This window comes from Crocuta crocuta, unplaced genomic scaffold (genome assembly GCF_008692635.1).
Source record: "Crocuta crocuta isolate KB4526 unplaced genomic scaffold, BGI_CrCroc_1.0 scaffold110, whole genome shotgun sequence".
Taxonomy (NCBI): Eukaryota; Metazoa; Chordata; class Mammalia; order Carnivora; family Hyaenidae; genus Crocuta; species Crocuta crocuta.
The window spans coordinates 1,644,384-1,657,937 of record NW_027527386.1 but is presented as its reverse complement, the minus strand read 5'-3'; the positions used below and the strand labels follow the sequence as shown (position 1 = coordinate 1,657,937).

Below are 13,554 nucleotides of genomic sequence, written 5' to 3'. Positions count from 1 at the left end.
GGGATCAGGTGCACATTTACACACACGCATCAAGGGGCACCTGGGCGGCTCAGTCGCTAAGTGTCCAACACTTGGTTTCAGCTCAGGTCATGATCTGTGGTCGTGGGTTCCAGCCCCGCAGTGGGCTCTGTGCTGACAGCACGGAGCCTGCTTGGGACTCTGTCTCCCCCTCTCTCTGCCCCTCCCCCTGTGCTGTCTCTCTCTCTCTCTCTCTCTCTCTCTCTCTCTCTCTAAAAAAGAATAAACGAACATTTAAATACATCAAGTGGGAGGGAGAGAGGCAGTAACTCCCAAACCCTGGACGGCCACCCTGGGTTGCACGGCCTGGCCCATCGGGGTTTGTTCTGGTGTCTAGTGTGAGCTTGGGATCAAACTCAGTTTTCTGCCCAAACAACAAATACTAGGTCTCTCCCCCTTGGCACTGTGGACCGCTGGGGCCGGGCCATTCTCTGGGGCGAGGCCATCCGGGCATTGAAGGCCAGCGAACAGATCCCTGGCCCCCACTCCCCCACGCTCGGAGCACCCCTGGTCCCCTCCGTGGGGACAGCCGGTCCCGCCGGACTCTGCCGCTGCATCCAGAGGCCCGAACCGCCCTGGAGGGGGAGCCCGGGCCCAGGCGCTGTAAGAGCCGTGCACAGAAATGGGTCTGGAGCGCTAGCGGGGCGGGGTGACTCGGAGGTCCTGTCTCCCCCCCCCCCCCGCAGCCTTCTCCTGGCCCGGTGGGGGGAGAAAGCGATACCTAAGCAGCTGCGGTGCGAGAAGAAGGTTCCGGCACGTGCCACCCACACCCCGAAGCCCATGTGTCCGAGACAAAGAACAGGCTCCTCGTGGCGTCCAGTAAAGCTTTTAATACCTAGAAGTCTGGGCACTCAAGGCTGGCAGTCCTGGCTGGCGGGTAGCGCTGCCCCCTCCCGCGGCTGGCAGCTGGCGGCGTCCACCAGGGCACTGGCGACGGTGATGGGGACCTTGGCCTTCACACAGGTCAGGGACCAGGGCAGGTGGACGGTGCCGACCAGCTCGTAGCGGGTGCTCATGAGCTCGCCGTTCCCCGTGCGGCTGCTCACGGACAGCACGAGCGGGAGCCTGAGGGTGCTCACGATGGTGGTGGTGTCGAAGGGCGTGATCTGGGTGTTGGCCTCCTGGCGGAGCAGCTCGCTGCTTTCCACCCGCCACCGCGGCTCCGCCTTGGGCGTGAAGCCCTCGTACCGCACGTGGGTGTACAGGGCGAAGACGACCGTCCTGAGGCACTTGCTGGTCCGGTTGTTGATCTGCGTGGTGAGAACGATCTTCTCCCCCGGCGCGAAGGTGTTCTTTTCCATCCGGATTTGGAGGGAGATGGTGCCCTGGCGGCAGCAGTTGTAGGAGACCTTCTTCTCGGCCTCCACGGACAGAGGGCTCTGGAAGGGGGGGATGGGCAGCTGTGAGGGGTCACGGCCACAGGGTGCACTCGCCTGCCTACCATTCCTCCTGCACACCTCCTGCAAGCCTGGAGCCGTGGCACTCCTAAGTAGGAGACTCTGATATAGGATCTGGAGCCTTGGGATTCGGCCGCCCAAAGCCCGGCATCCTCTCCCCGCTTACTTTCCTCAGTACCCCCTGCTTTTCTGAGCATCAGTTTCCTCATCTGTAAAAGAAGCCTTTGAAATCAACAAGACCCTGGCTTTACCTCTACCTCCATTGCTTACTTGCTGTGTGACCCTGGGGAAGTGGCTTGACTTCTCTGGGCCCTGGATTTCTTTCTTTCTTTTTAATGTTTGTTTATTTTTGAGAGACAGAGACAGAGCATGAGCAGGGGAGGAGCACAGAGAGAGGGAGACACAGAATCTGAAGCAGAGGCTCCAGGCTCGGAGCTGTCAGCGCAGAGCCCGACACAGGGCTCAAACTCACAAACTGTGATTTTGTGACCTGAGCCGAAGTCAGATGCTTAAATGACTGAGCCACCCAGGCGCCCCTGGTCATCGGATTTCTAGAAGACAGGAAATGTCTTGCAGTCTAAGCCAGAGACCCAGGGTTTACCCAGGTAGTTCAGACTTCAGGAGAAGATATTACGGGCTCTGAATCACGAGAAGGAAAACAGCGAGTTGAAATGCTGTAACGTGTTTAAATAAGTGCCTCAAAACGCAGACATTCTATCTACCGGTCAGCTCCTGGGCTGCAAATGAAGTCACACATACATTCTATTTAATGAGTGGCTTGGGTGATAGTCTACTTTTTATTTGTGGATAATATTTTAAAGGATTCAGTGTGCTGTGGGGTGGGCTTAGAATAACTGCTCTCCACTTCCGCTGGCTTCCGGTATCTTCTTGCAGAGGAACTTGATACTTTAACGTGTGTGTGTGTGTGTGTGTGTGTGTGTGTGTTCCCTTCCAGCACACCAAAAAGAGGGAGAAAAAATAGTGTAAAAAATACTTCCCGGGACGCCTGGGTGGCTCTGTCGGTTAAGCGTCCGACTTCGGCTCAGGTCAGGATCTCGCGGTTTGTGGGTGCGGGCCCCGCGTCGGGCTCTGTGCTGACAGCTCAGAGCCTGGAGCCTGTTTCGGATTCTCTGTCTCCCTCTCTCTCTGCCCCTCCCCATCTTACGCTGTCTCTCTCTCAATCAGAAATAAATAAAACATTAAAAAATTAAAAAAATATATATTTCCCAACGCCCCCTCCACTCCCCATCAGTCACATCAGGTTGGTCACTGGGAGTCGGTCTGATGGTAGCATTTTCACCAGGGGGACTGGGGGGAGTTGGGAAACATCAGGCACCAAGGCTGCCCCGGCCCAGTGCCAGCAGCCAGCTGTCTCCTCACACCACCTCCGCATCCTCACAGCCCGCTCCATCGGCATTTACAGATTCTCCTGATGTGTCCCAGCTCCCGGCTCATTTAAGGAATAAAATATCAGGGGGCGCTTGGGGGCCTCTGTCAGTTGAGCACCTGACTCTTGATCTTGGCTCAGGTCACGATCTCACGGCTCGTGGGTTTGAGCCCCGTGTTGGGCTCTGCGCTGAGCGTGGGGCCTGCTTGGGATTCTCTCTTTCTCTCTCTCCCTCTTCCCCTCTCTCCTGCTTGAGTACGCACTCTTCCTCTCTCAAAATAAGTTAATAAACTTAAAAAAAAACAAAACATTAAAAATATATCAGCGTTGCACAATCACGTGAATGTATTCAATACTAATGTTTAAGTGGCAATTTTTATGTGTATTTGGCCACAATTTAAAATAAAACATAGGGGCGGCTGGGTGGCTCAGTTGGTTAAGTGTCTGACTCTTGATTTTGGCTCCGGTCATGATCTCGTGGTTTCCTGAGTTTGGGGTCCGTGTATCGGGCTCCACACCGACAGTGCGTAGCCTGCTTGGGATTCTCTCTCTCTGCCCCTCTCTCGTTGTGCGCGCTCTCTCTCTCTCTCTCTCAAGATGAATAAATAAGCTTAAATAAATAAAAAATAAAACCGAGATCTAGTTGAGGCCCCCACGAACCCCTCCCTAATGCCATCGCCCACCCCTGGCTCCCTTCATCCTGAAATGGGGGTTTATCATATCTGCGGATTAAAAAAAACAAACTCTTAAACATTATTAGGGAATACAACTCAGACAAGGAGACCCCACGAAGCAAATATATTCCTGTGAGTTATAAAGTCAACTCACTTGTAACCCCCATCCAAGAAGAAAGGATTTGCTAGTTTTCCCCGAAAGTCCCTCACACTTGCCCAGGCCCCGACCCTGTCTGCAAAGGCCGATATCTAGAATTTTACAGCAAATTTTGTTGTACCTACACGTTTGTGCTCTTATTACATACCCGGAGGGACCTACATTGTCTCAAGAAAATGTTTCTAAAGAATAGCCTAACAGGGCGCCTGTGTGGCTCAGTCGGTTAAGCGTCTGGGTCTAGGTTTTGGCTCAGGTCATGATCTCATGGTTTGTGAGTTCAAGCCCCACATCGGGCTCTGTGCTGTCAGCACAGAGCCTGCTTGGGATTCTCTGCCTCCCTTTCTCTTGCTTGCTCGCTCTCTTTCTTTCTCTCTCTGTCAAATATAAATAAACATAAAAAAATGTAAAGAATAATAGAACAAGCACAAATATATCTTCTAACCAGCGGAAGAAAGGAAACGTTACTGATTTGACTGAAATTGGGTGGGTTCTAGATGCTTTGTCCCATTTCTCTCCTCTGTTTATTTCCAGACTGGTGTTTGTCATTCTCATGTGAATTATTTTTATCTTACTTTATTTAAAAAAATTTTTTTAATGTTTATTTTTGAGAGACAGAGCATGAGTAGGGGAGGGGCATACAGAGGGAGACACAGAACCGGAAGCAGGCTCCAGGCTCTGAGCTGGCAGCACAGAGCCCGACGCGGGGCTCGAACCCACGAACCGTGAGATCCTGACCTGAGCTACAGTCAGACACTCAACCGACTGAGCCCCCCAGGCGCCCCTACTTTACTTATTTTTTTAAGCAGGCTTCATACCCAGCACGGGGCTTGAACTCACGACCCTGAAATCAAGACCTGAGCTGAAATCAAGAGTCAGTAGCTCAACTAACTGAGCCGCCCAGGCGCCCCTCACGTCAACTTTTCTATTATTTAGAAGTGCATCTGCCGGTGGGAGAAGTAAACAATCCTTACATATTTTAATGCTTTAAATAAATCAAGCTGTCCGTGTTTTCCAGCCACTGGCTTGTCCAGCAGAGCACCCTGCACTTGAAGTGCGTTTGTGTCCACACACCTGTCGTTCGGGTTTGTTATCACCGGGCTGCTGAGTGTGTTGCAAAATAGTTTATGATTTCACGTAGCCCCCTCCAGAGGCTGGATCGTTACATCCTTTCTATGTGTTCGAGGCCACAAAAGTGTCAGAAGAAACAGCCCAAAGACGTTTGGTCCTGGACTCACACGGGAGGGTTGCTCTCCTCCACGAGCTGGCAAACTTTTTCGGTAAAGGAATCGATGACAAATATTTTAGGCTCTGTGGGCCACATATGGTATGTGTCACATATTTCTTCTTTTGTTTTTTAAACCACGACTCAGGGTTAGAACATAGGTTTTGGGGGGGGGTGCTTGCTGGCTCTGTCGGAAGAGCGTGTCACTCTTTAAAAAAACAGATTTTAATATTGTGGCCGAGAACACGATCTGTGCTTGCATCTACGTCTAGATCTGCAAATGAGAAATACTGTCATGAACTAAGGCTTTTCCATAACCCACGCCTGCTGGGACTTCCTGTTTTACTCTCTTCTACTTATTGTCTTCATTTAAAAATGTTCATTGCAGGGGCGCCTGGGGGGCTCAGTCGGTTGAGCGTCCAACTTGGGCTCAGGTCATGATCTTGTGGTTCATGGGTTCGAGCCCCGTGTCGGGCTCTGTGCTGACAGCTCAGAGCCTGGAGCCCGCTTTGGATTCTGTGTCTCTCTCTGTGCCTTCCCTGCTCATGCTCTGTCTCTCTCTGTCCCTCAAAAATAAATAAACGTTAAAAAAAAAAAAAAGAGTCCAGAAATTACATTCAATTCCTCAATTCTTTAAAAAAAATTAATTGCAACCCATCGACCAGATTTTCTTCATTTCCTATTCTTATTTTATTCTCTGTTCTGTTTTCTTATTCTATTTAAAACACACACACAATGTTTGCAACCCACGAAATTGACTTTTTTCTGATACTTTCCCCTTTGGCCTTATGTATTCTTTCATTTTATACAAATGAACTCACATCCCCTTAAATTGATTTTCCAGCCTCGGGACCTGAGGTTTGAAAAACGCCGGTCCAGGTAGGACGCCTTTCTCTTTGGAGACCTAGGGCTGACCCCTGACCCCAGGTGACCTCACCTCTACCTTCAGCCTCTGACCCCCTGCCTCCCCCTCCCTCTCCTCCGGGCTATTTGCAGCCAGTTTTATTCTAAATCCCTCCAGTCTTATTCGAAAATTCCTCGCATGCGTTAGAACCCTGCGGGCCGGTGGCAAGGAACCCGCTGCCCTAACTCAAGCCTGTGATTCTGGCCTGTAGCTGAGCGAGGGGCCAAGAAATACCAATGGTGGCTCAGTGGAGACTCCCACTCGAGGTCAGGCAGGGCGGCCGAAGCGTTCTGATTTCCAGTACTGTCGGAGGTACACCTCCAACATGGGATTTNGGGACCCCCTGGGGGGGGGAGGGGGGGGTTCACCCAACCAGTATTTATTCGCATCAGTTTGGTGCCAAATTCAAGGAAAACCCATAGCAGTTAAGACCAGCCTAGTCCCAGGGCGTCTGGCTGGCTGTCAGAGGAGCGCACGACTCTTGATCTCGGGATTATGGGTACGAGCCTCAGGTTCGTACTTAAAAAAAACAAAAAACCCAACAACTTAAAAAATATGGGGCGCCTGGGTGGCTTAGTCGGTTAAGCGCCCGACTTTCGCTTAGGTCGTGATCTCGCGGTTCGTGGGTTCGAGCCCCGCGTCGGGCTCTGTGCTGACTGTCAGTTCGGAGCCTGGAGCNTTTCAGTCTGTGACTCCCTCTCTCTCTGACCCTCCCCTGCTCACGCTGTCTCTCTCTCTCTCTCCTAGAAATAAATAAAACATTAAAAAATAATAATAAAATAAAAAATAAATAAGACCGGCCCCGGCCCAGTCCCTGCCCTGCTGGGCACACTGAAAATGACCAGGTCATTTCTGATGAGGCTGCGGCGGGATGCAACATGGCGGGGGCAGGAGTGAAGGAGAGTTGGGGGGGGAGGTTCTCCCTCAGAGCCAGTGGTTAGGAAATGTCTCTGGGACAAGTTCCTTTTCCAAACGGTACTGACTCCTAGAGGAGGCAACAGGGGCCTGTCTTTGAAGCTTCTCAAAGGTGCGAAGAGGGGAGAGGAGGTGAAGAGATCGGAGCCCTTGTGCTTGGCTAAAGGGAACGAGAAAATGTTGCAGCTGCTGCAGAAAAACAGGCTGGCGGTTCCTCCAGGGTTAAACAGACAGATCGTCTGACCCAGCAAGGCCCCTGCGGGGGGTGGGGTGGGGGTGGGGGTCTAGCCATGCAGACCTTTGCAGGCCCTGGAGACAACCCAAGCAGCCATCGCGCAGGAACGGATACACAGAATCTGGTCCATCCGTGCCCTGGACTATGATTCAGCCATAAAAAGGATACATCCGGACGGACTTTGCACAAAGCGAGTGCCTGGGAGATACCAGAGTCGGTATCATATGATTCTGTTTTCATGCAACGTCCAGAACAGGCAAATCCATGGAGAGAGGAGGCGGATTCGTGGGTGTCGGGGGTTGGGGAAGGGGGGGAGTTTGAGGGATGCAAGATTTCATCCCGGGGTGAATAGGATGTGCTAAAGTCGACAGAGGGGACGGCCACCCGGCTTTGAGAACACACTAAAAGCCATTGAACTGTGCACTTGAAGTGGAAAAGTCATAAAGTATGTGGAGTATATCTCTATAAAGCTGTTTATTTTTAAAAGAAGTGGAAGGGGGAAAACGTCTGCTCCCCCTCCCTCCCCAGCCCCCCTCCCAGGGGGGCAGGGGCTGTTTTGTCAGTTTCTCTGGTCTCCTTCCGGAGTTGTTAGTTACACCTGCAAGGAAGTATCTTTCTGGCTTCCACCACCCCAGCCTGCCGGGCGCTGGCTGTGCTCCGTGTTCTGAACTTTGCTGCGCTCTCTCCACCCAGTGACTTAGACGTCCTTATTCTTGGTTTCTCTTTAACTTCTCAGTAGAGTAATACCCTTGATGGCGCACTGCCACTTTCATTCTCTCAGCAATGAACATTCAGGCTGATTTCCATTTTTTTTTTTTTTTGCCACCAAAAAACATTGCTGTAGGAGGTCATGTCAGGCGTGAAAGAATATCAGTGGGAGACATTTCTAGAAGGGAAGTGGCTGGGGCAAAGGGCATGCTCGCTTTCATTTGGATAGATGCAGCTAAAGTGGCCTCTGTTGGGGTTGTGACAGTTTGGTCAGGCTTCTGAGCAGAGATCTGAAGGAGGAGGAGGAGGGAGAGGAAAATGATACCATAGTGTTCCAGGTGGAAGGCTTGCCCATGCAAAGGCCCTGGGGTAGGCCCAGGCCTAGAGTGTTGGTGGAACAGCCAGGAGGCCCATTTGGCTGGAGCAGAGAGAGCAAAGGGGAGGGAAGGCAGAGGGGAGGGCAGCGAGGGGATGGGGCAGGTCATGCAGGGCCTTCCGGGCAGCGGAGACGTCGGCCTTTACTCTGAATGAGATGGGACACGGCAAGGACTGTGGGCAGAGGAAGGTCATCACCTGACTTCTCTGGCTGCCCTGAGGACAGACTGGTTGGGGTCAAGAATCTGCCTCTACCCGGTTGAGCCCCATCCTTGCCCACTGCACCAGAGCGGTAACCTCTGCCCTCACCTCCCAACTCCTGCCCTCACCCCTGCCCCCTATTTTCTGTCCTCCCCAAAGCAGCTGAAGGGAATGAAATGCTGACCTTCTGCCCACCAGGGCTCTCCCCTCCATCAGAGTAGAAGTGCAAGTACTTCCGAGGCAACCTTGTTTCCTCACTGCCCTTACCCTCTCCCTCCCTCCCCCTCATTCACACTGCGTCAGCCCTGAGGCTCCCTTTCACCGTCCCTCCAACAAGCAAGGCACAGCCCTGCCCCGGGGCCTTTGCACGGCCGCTCCCTCTGCCTGGAACCCGCTACCCCAGATGTCCCCATGGCTTTCCCCCTCTCCTCTTTCAATTCTCTGCTCAAATGTCACGTCCTCAAAAAGGCCTCCCTTGACCAGTCTGGTAAAGAGAGTACTGAGTTGTCAAAAACCCCCACAAAAACAGTATTTTCATATCCTCAAAATGTACATGTAATAATGCTGCTATGATCTTGATTGTAGATCTTCCCACTTACTGGGCACTTCCTGGGTGTGTAGACTTTGAGCCGAGCACTTGGCGGCACCCATAGGCACCCATCGAGGGAAGTTTTTCCTTCTCATTATACAGATCAGGACAGTCCAGTCAAAGCTCTGGGAAGTAGTGGTGTGTGTGTGTGTGTGTGTGTGTGTGTGTGTGTGTGTGTGTGTGTGTGTGTGTGTGTGTGTGTGTGTGTGTGTGTGTGTGTATATGTGTGTGTGAGAGANGAAGGAAAGAGCGAGCGAGTAGGGGAGGAGCAGAGAGGGAGAGAGAATCCCAAGCAGGCTCTGCTCTGTCAGCGCAGAGCCCCACGCGGGGCCTGAACTCACAAACACGCGAGACCATGACCTGCGCTGAAATCAAGAGTCAGGTGCTCAACCGACCGACAGACCCACCCGGGCGCCGCTGGGGGTGGTGTTAACTGCCCAAGGCCACCCGGCTGATGGGATATCTGTCAGCGAGATCGCAGGCTGGTCTGACCCAGCACCAACACTTCGCCCCAGCCCCTCCCTCGTGCCCCCTGCATTCTGCAGGGAAGGGCAGAGAAGGGCCGTAGCCGCTCAGAGTTACACAGGGAGCAGGTGGGCAAGCGCGCCCTGAGCTCAGGCCTGATCATCCCGGGGCGGGTCCGCCCCTCCAAGCATCTACCCTTCCTGGGAGCCTCCAGAACCATGCAGCTGAGCCTTGTCACACACACAATAATGCTGGAGATGGCACCCGTGACGAGATTCTTGGGGCTGTTCTCCAACCTGTGCCAGGCACCTTGGCAAATTCAGGAGTCACATGAAACCGGAAGTCGGGGCGGGGGCTCTGGGATCTTTACCTGGATGTTGAAAGCTACAAGGCCAGCCACCTGAGCCCCCAATGCTCTGATAACGGAGTCCCCAAGGGCAGTCACTTGGCCTAACGTCACCCCACACACCTCGACGTCTACCTCTGCACCAGGCCCTCCAGGAACCATCTAGAAAACCTCCTCTGCTTACCAAGGCCAACATCGCATGGCCTTTCCCTTTCTGGGCCAGAGGCCACCCCCTTTCATGCCTCTTTGGGTGGCCACCATCTCTGTGTCTGATGGCTCCAAGACCCTGCAGAGTCACCGACTGTAGGCTTTTCTTTCACCCATGGGTCTTAGGGGCCTCTGCTTAGTCGTGACTTATTGCAAGGCCAAGGATGTCGGGGACCAGTCGCTCTCTGCAGGGGGCATCCAGGGCACCGTGGGGTATTGAACAGCAGCCCCCGCCCTACCCACTTGATACCAGCAGCTCCCCCGCCCCCCAGTGTGACAGCCACAAATGTCCCTAGACACTGGAACTGTCCTGGGTGAGAGTCACGGCCTTGGTTCCTGCCCTGGTTTCTGATTCACCTTTTGTGAACTCGGCCTGGGGAACCACCAGTGCCTCCCCCTTGTCCCCGCTGGGGGGCCACCTCTGTCCCCCGCCTTCCACCCCCGCCTGCCTCCAGCGAGCTGTGAGGATGAGTCCTGGCCCCGCTCCTCTCCCATCACTACCTGCAGCGGGTTTTCTTTGCAGAAATCTGAAGTCCCTTGAATCAACAAGTACATTCTCTTCTTTGCTAGAATGTGCTCCCGACCCACGCACGAGGCTTGCATGAAGTAGGAGACATGGCCGATTTTGCTGGCGAAGGTGGAAGGAAGCCTGGGAGGTAAGTTGAAATGGAAGTCAAAGGTGTGGCTGCCTGCACTTAACCAATTATCTGAAAGCAAAACACACCAACACCATCAGAAGGTTCTAGAAACTTCTCTTCCTCCTCCCCCCTTTAAATGTATTGTTTGGGCAAGGGCTTTGTGCTGGGCCTGGCCCACACATCCCTGAGCTAGGCTGAGCTCAGTGCGTTTAGGGATCTGCATGGTCCACAAGTCTTAGGCCTTGGCCTCGGCTGGGCTGGAGAAGGATGGCCAGGGTGGGTGATGCGGCTGGGGTGGCCACCCCGAGCTACCTACAGGGGTGTGCTCACCACTACTCTGGATCTGCGAAGTTGGAGGTCCAGCCCTCCGACACACAGTCATTCAATAAACGCATCTTAAGCCCCTACTGTGTGCCCCAGAGGCTGTTTTAGGCGGTATTTACAGCAGTGAGCAGGCTAGCAAATCTCCCTGCCCTCAGGGGGCTTGGCTCTCGGTGCACAGTATACAGTAGGTGCTCAACATTTGTTAGGGGCAACTCAGGACCAGGCAGAAACTCACACAGCCCCCATGTCTGCAACTTCCCCATTTTATTCTTTTTTTACCCCCATTAACCCAAAAGCCTCTGGACCGTGTTTGCTTTATTTGCTGTTGCACCCCCAGTACCTGGTACGACGCTGTGCATAGATGTAACACTTATGATGCCCCTCCTGTATGCCCCACACTATTCTAAGTCCTTTGTATACCATTAAGTCACTAAGCCCTCAAAACAATCTTATGAGGCCAGACTTCCTGGTTCCCATTTTCCAGTTGGGTTAGCTGGGACACAGAGACGCCACACGGCTGCTGGCCAGTAAGGCCTGGCATGTGGCTCTTCCTCCCCTAGATCATTCTATTTTTTTTTTTCACTTTAAAAAATGTTTTAATATTTATTTTTTGAGAGCGAGGCAGAGTATGAGCAGGGGAGGGGCAGAAAGAGAGGGAGACACAGAATCCAAAGCAGCTCCAGGCTCTGGGCTGTCAGCACAGAGCTGGACGCGTAAGGACGTGTAGCTCCGGGCAACTCAGCCTCCCCGATGTCCGTCCAGGCTTTGGATCTGAACCTCGTGGAGTCGGGGACCCGTTATTCTTTCCCTAGTGTGTCTTCCCCGCCCCTATCTCTTCCCCTGTGACCATGGGACTCCTTATCTTTGTCTCCTTGGATTTCAATGCGAGACAGAGATTTATCTGTAAAATTACAAGAAAGACATCTTACTGGCCTCCCAGAGTGGTCACTGGGCTCAGGATAGCATTTTCCAGGGCAACTACTTTGAAAGTTCCTTTTGAACATCTGGGTTCTGCTCAGCTCTTCATGTCTTGTTATTTTCGTGTTGTGAGTGTCTGGTGGTCATTGTTATACACAGCCTCTCCCTCCTGGGGAGGCACCAGGCCGCTGCCCCTTTCTGGTATCCCTGGGGGTTTGTGGGTCAACTACCAGATGTGTTCACCTTCCAGACCCAGATTCTTGTTACGGCCAGAGTTGGCTGCTGGCTTTGTCCTTACCCTCTACTGAGAATGTCTTTGTCTTGTGCACGTAGTCAGCCTTGTTGTTGCAAATAACATCTCTGCTGTAATCACGGGAAGCCCCGATCTCTTCGTTCCACTCCACGTAACCCCTGCCCACGAGCTCTACCTTCACCATGGGGTCCACCAGGGTGCTGTTCAGCGTTAGAACCACCTGGCCTTCTATGCTGGAGCCGGCCAGGTAGACTGCGTCCTTGGGCAACACTAATTCGATCGACTTCACCACAGACATGGGGGGTTGGGGTGGTGGAGAAACATCCTCCCCCTACCCCCATGACACTGAGATTCCCGGGTCCTTTGCCGCAGTGAGGTCACCTGTCTGTGACATCAGCCAGCCAGGGTTCTGGGAAGGAGTCTCTAGCGGCCAGGAGCGGAGATGAGGCTGTTGTTTGGGGCTGTGACAGCCTGGGAATTCCAGAGTCCTCACGGTGACCTGACCACTTGTTCCTCGGAAATAACAAGCGAATAAGCGACAGCAGCCACAGACCCTAACATTCCTGCCACACAGGACACACCTGTCATCAGGAGGTTAGAGGCTCCGGTGGGAAGAGTTCTCCCAACACTCTGGTAAGGCAGGCATCGTGGGCTCTACTTAGAGATGGAGAGGAATGAAGAAGAGCCCCAAGGTATTTTCTGCTCTCAGATGGCCCCCAAATGTGGTAGTTGCACTTCTCAGGGCTCGTTCGCTGGTTAGGCTCATACACTATCGTCGTCACTTTAATGGCTATTTATACAAGTCCATGTTAGAAAAAAATCATAGATACGGCCAGGGCATGAAATCTGGTGTGTCCTGATCAAAGGTGCTTGGAGTGTTGTGTGCTCCAGCCGAACGTGAACACCCATCTACTCACATATCTGACATTTCCCTACACCCGTGTCCCCCCCATCAGATGGGAAAGCCCCTCCAGGGTGGGAGAACTCTGTCTCTGCAAGCTTTGTGCCCACCAATGTCAGCTCGGCTCCTGCCTGGTTCAGACAAGAGGGGTGTCGATAAAAGTTTGCAGAGTGACTTAATGACCTTCAAGAATATACGATTTTGCAAAAAGGAGACTGAGGCCTTCTGCCCCCTAACTGTTTTCTTGGTGCCCGATCTGCAGATGGGCTGATGCCTAGGTGGGAGGGCCCCTGGAGCACAAGAGGAAATATCCATTCTGCGGACTCTCACGGGCCTCATTCATGGTCATTGTTGCGTCTTGCTTTCTTTTACGTGACGTCTTCGGTAGACATGGCCGCCTTGCCTCCCTAAGTGGTTTGTAAGCTTCTGCTGGAGGTGCCTGGCTAAAAGCGAGGTGTTCCAGGATTCTAGCGGAGAGTCTGCCCCTTCCCTTTTCCAGCCGCTACAGACTTCCCATGTTGCTCTCCCTCCCCCGTCACTTCTCCGACTTGGCCCTTCCGCCACTCTCTTTCACTTATCAGGACCCTTGTGACGATTTGGGGCCAGCCTGCATAATCTAGGACAATCTCCCTCACCCAAAGATCTTTCATTTCATTTAATCTGCACAGTTCCTTTTGCCATGGAAGGTACCGTATTCACAGGTTCCGGAGAGTAGGATAT

General features: G+C 52.9%; 2 protein-coding genes across 2 annotated transcripts in view; one reads left to right on the top strand and one right to left on the bottom strand.

The window, feature by feature from the left end:
* Positions 1 to 828: 828 nt before the first annotated feature.
* On the bottom strand, positions 829 to 12,369 carry ARRDC5 (arrestin domain containing 5). Its single transcript, XM_077780175.1, has 3 exons — positions 11,979 to 12,369; positions 10,302 to 10,507; positions 829 to 1,397 (listed from the first exon to the last, which is right to left on the bottom strand). Exons 1-3 carry the CDS (start codon positions 12,229 to 12,231, stop codon positions 870 to 872), a joined length of 987 nt encoding a protein of 328 aa, XP_077636301.1. The 5' UTR covers positions 12,232 to 12,369; the 3' UTR covers positions 829 to 869.
* Positions 12,370 to 12,518: 149 nt separating this feature from the next.
* Positions 12,519 to 13,554, top strand: part of UHRF1 (ubiquitin like with PHD and ring finger domains 1) — a 34,834-nt gene continuing 33,798 nt past the window's right edge. Inside the window, exon 1 of the mRNA XM_077780270.1 lies at positions 12,519 to 12,625. Within this exon, the coding sequence (XP_077636396.1) occupies positions 12,598 to 12,625 (28 nt within the window). The 5' untranslated portion in view covers positions 12,519 to 12,597. The remainder of the gene's footprint in view (positions 12,626 to 13,554) is intronic.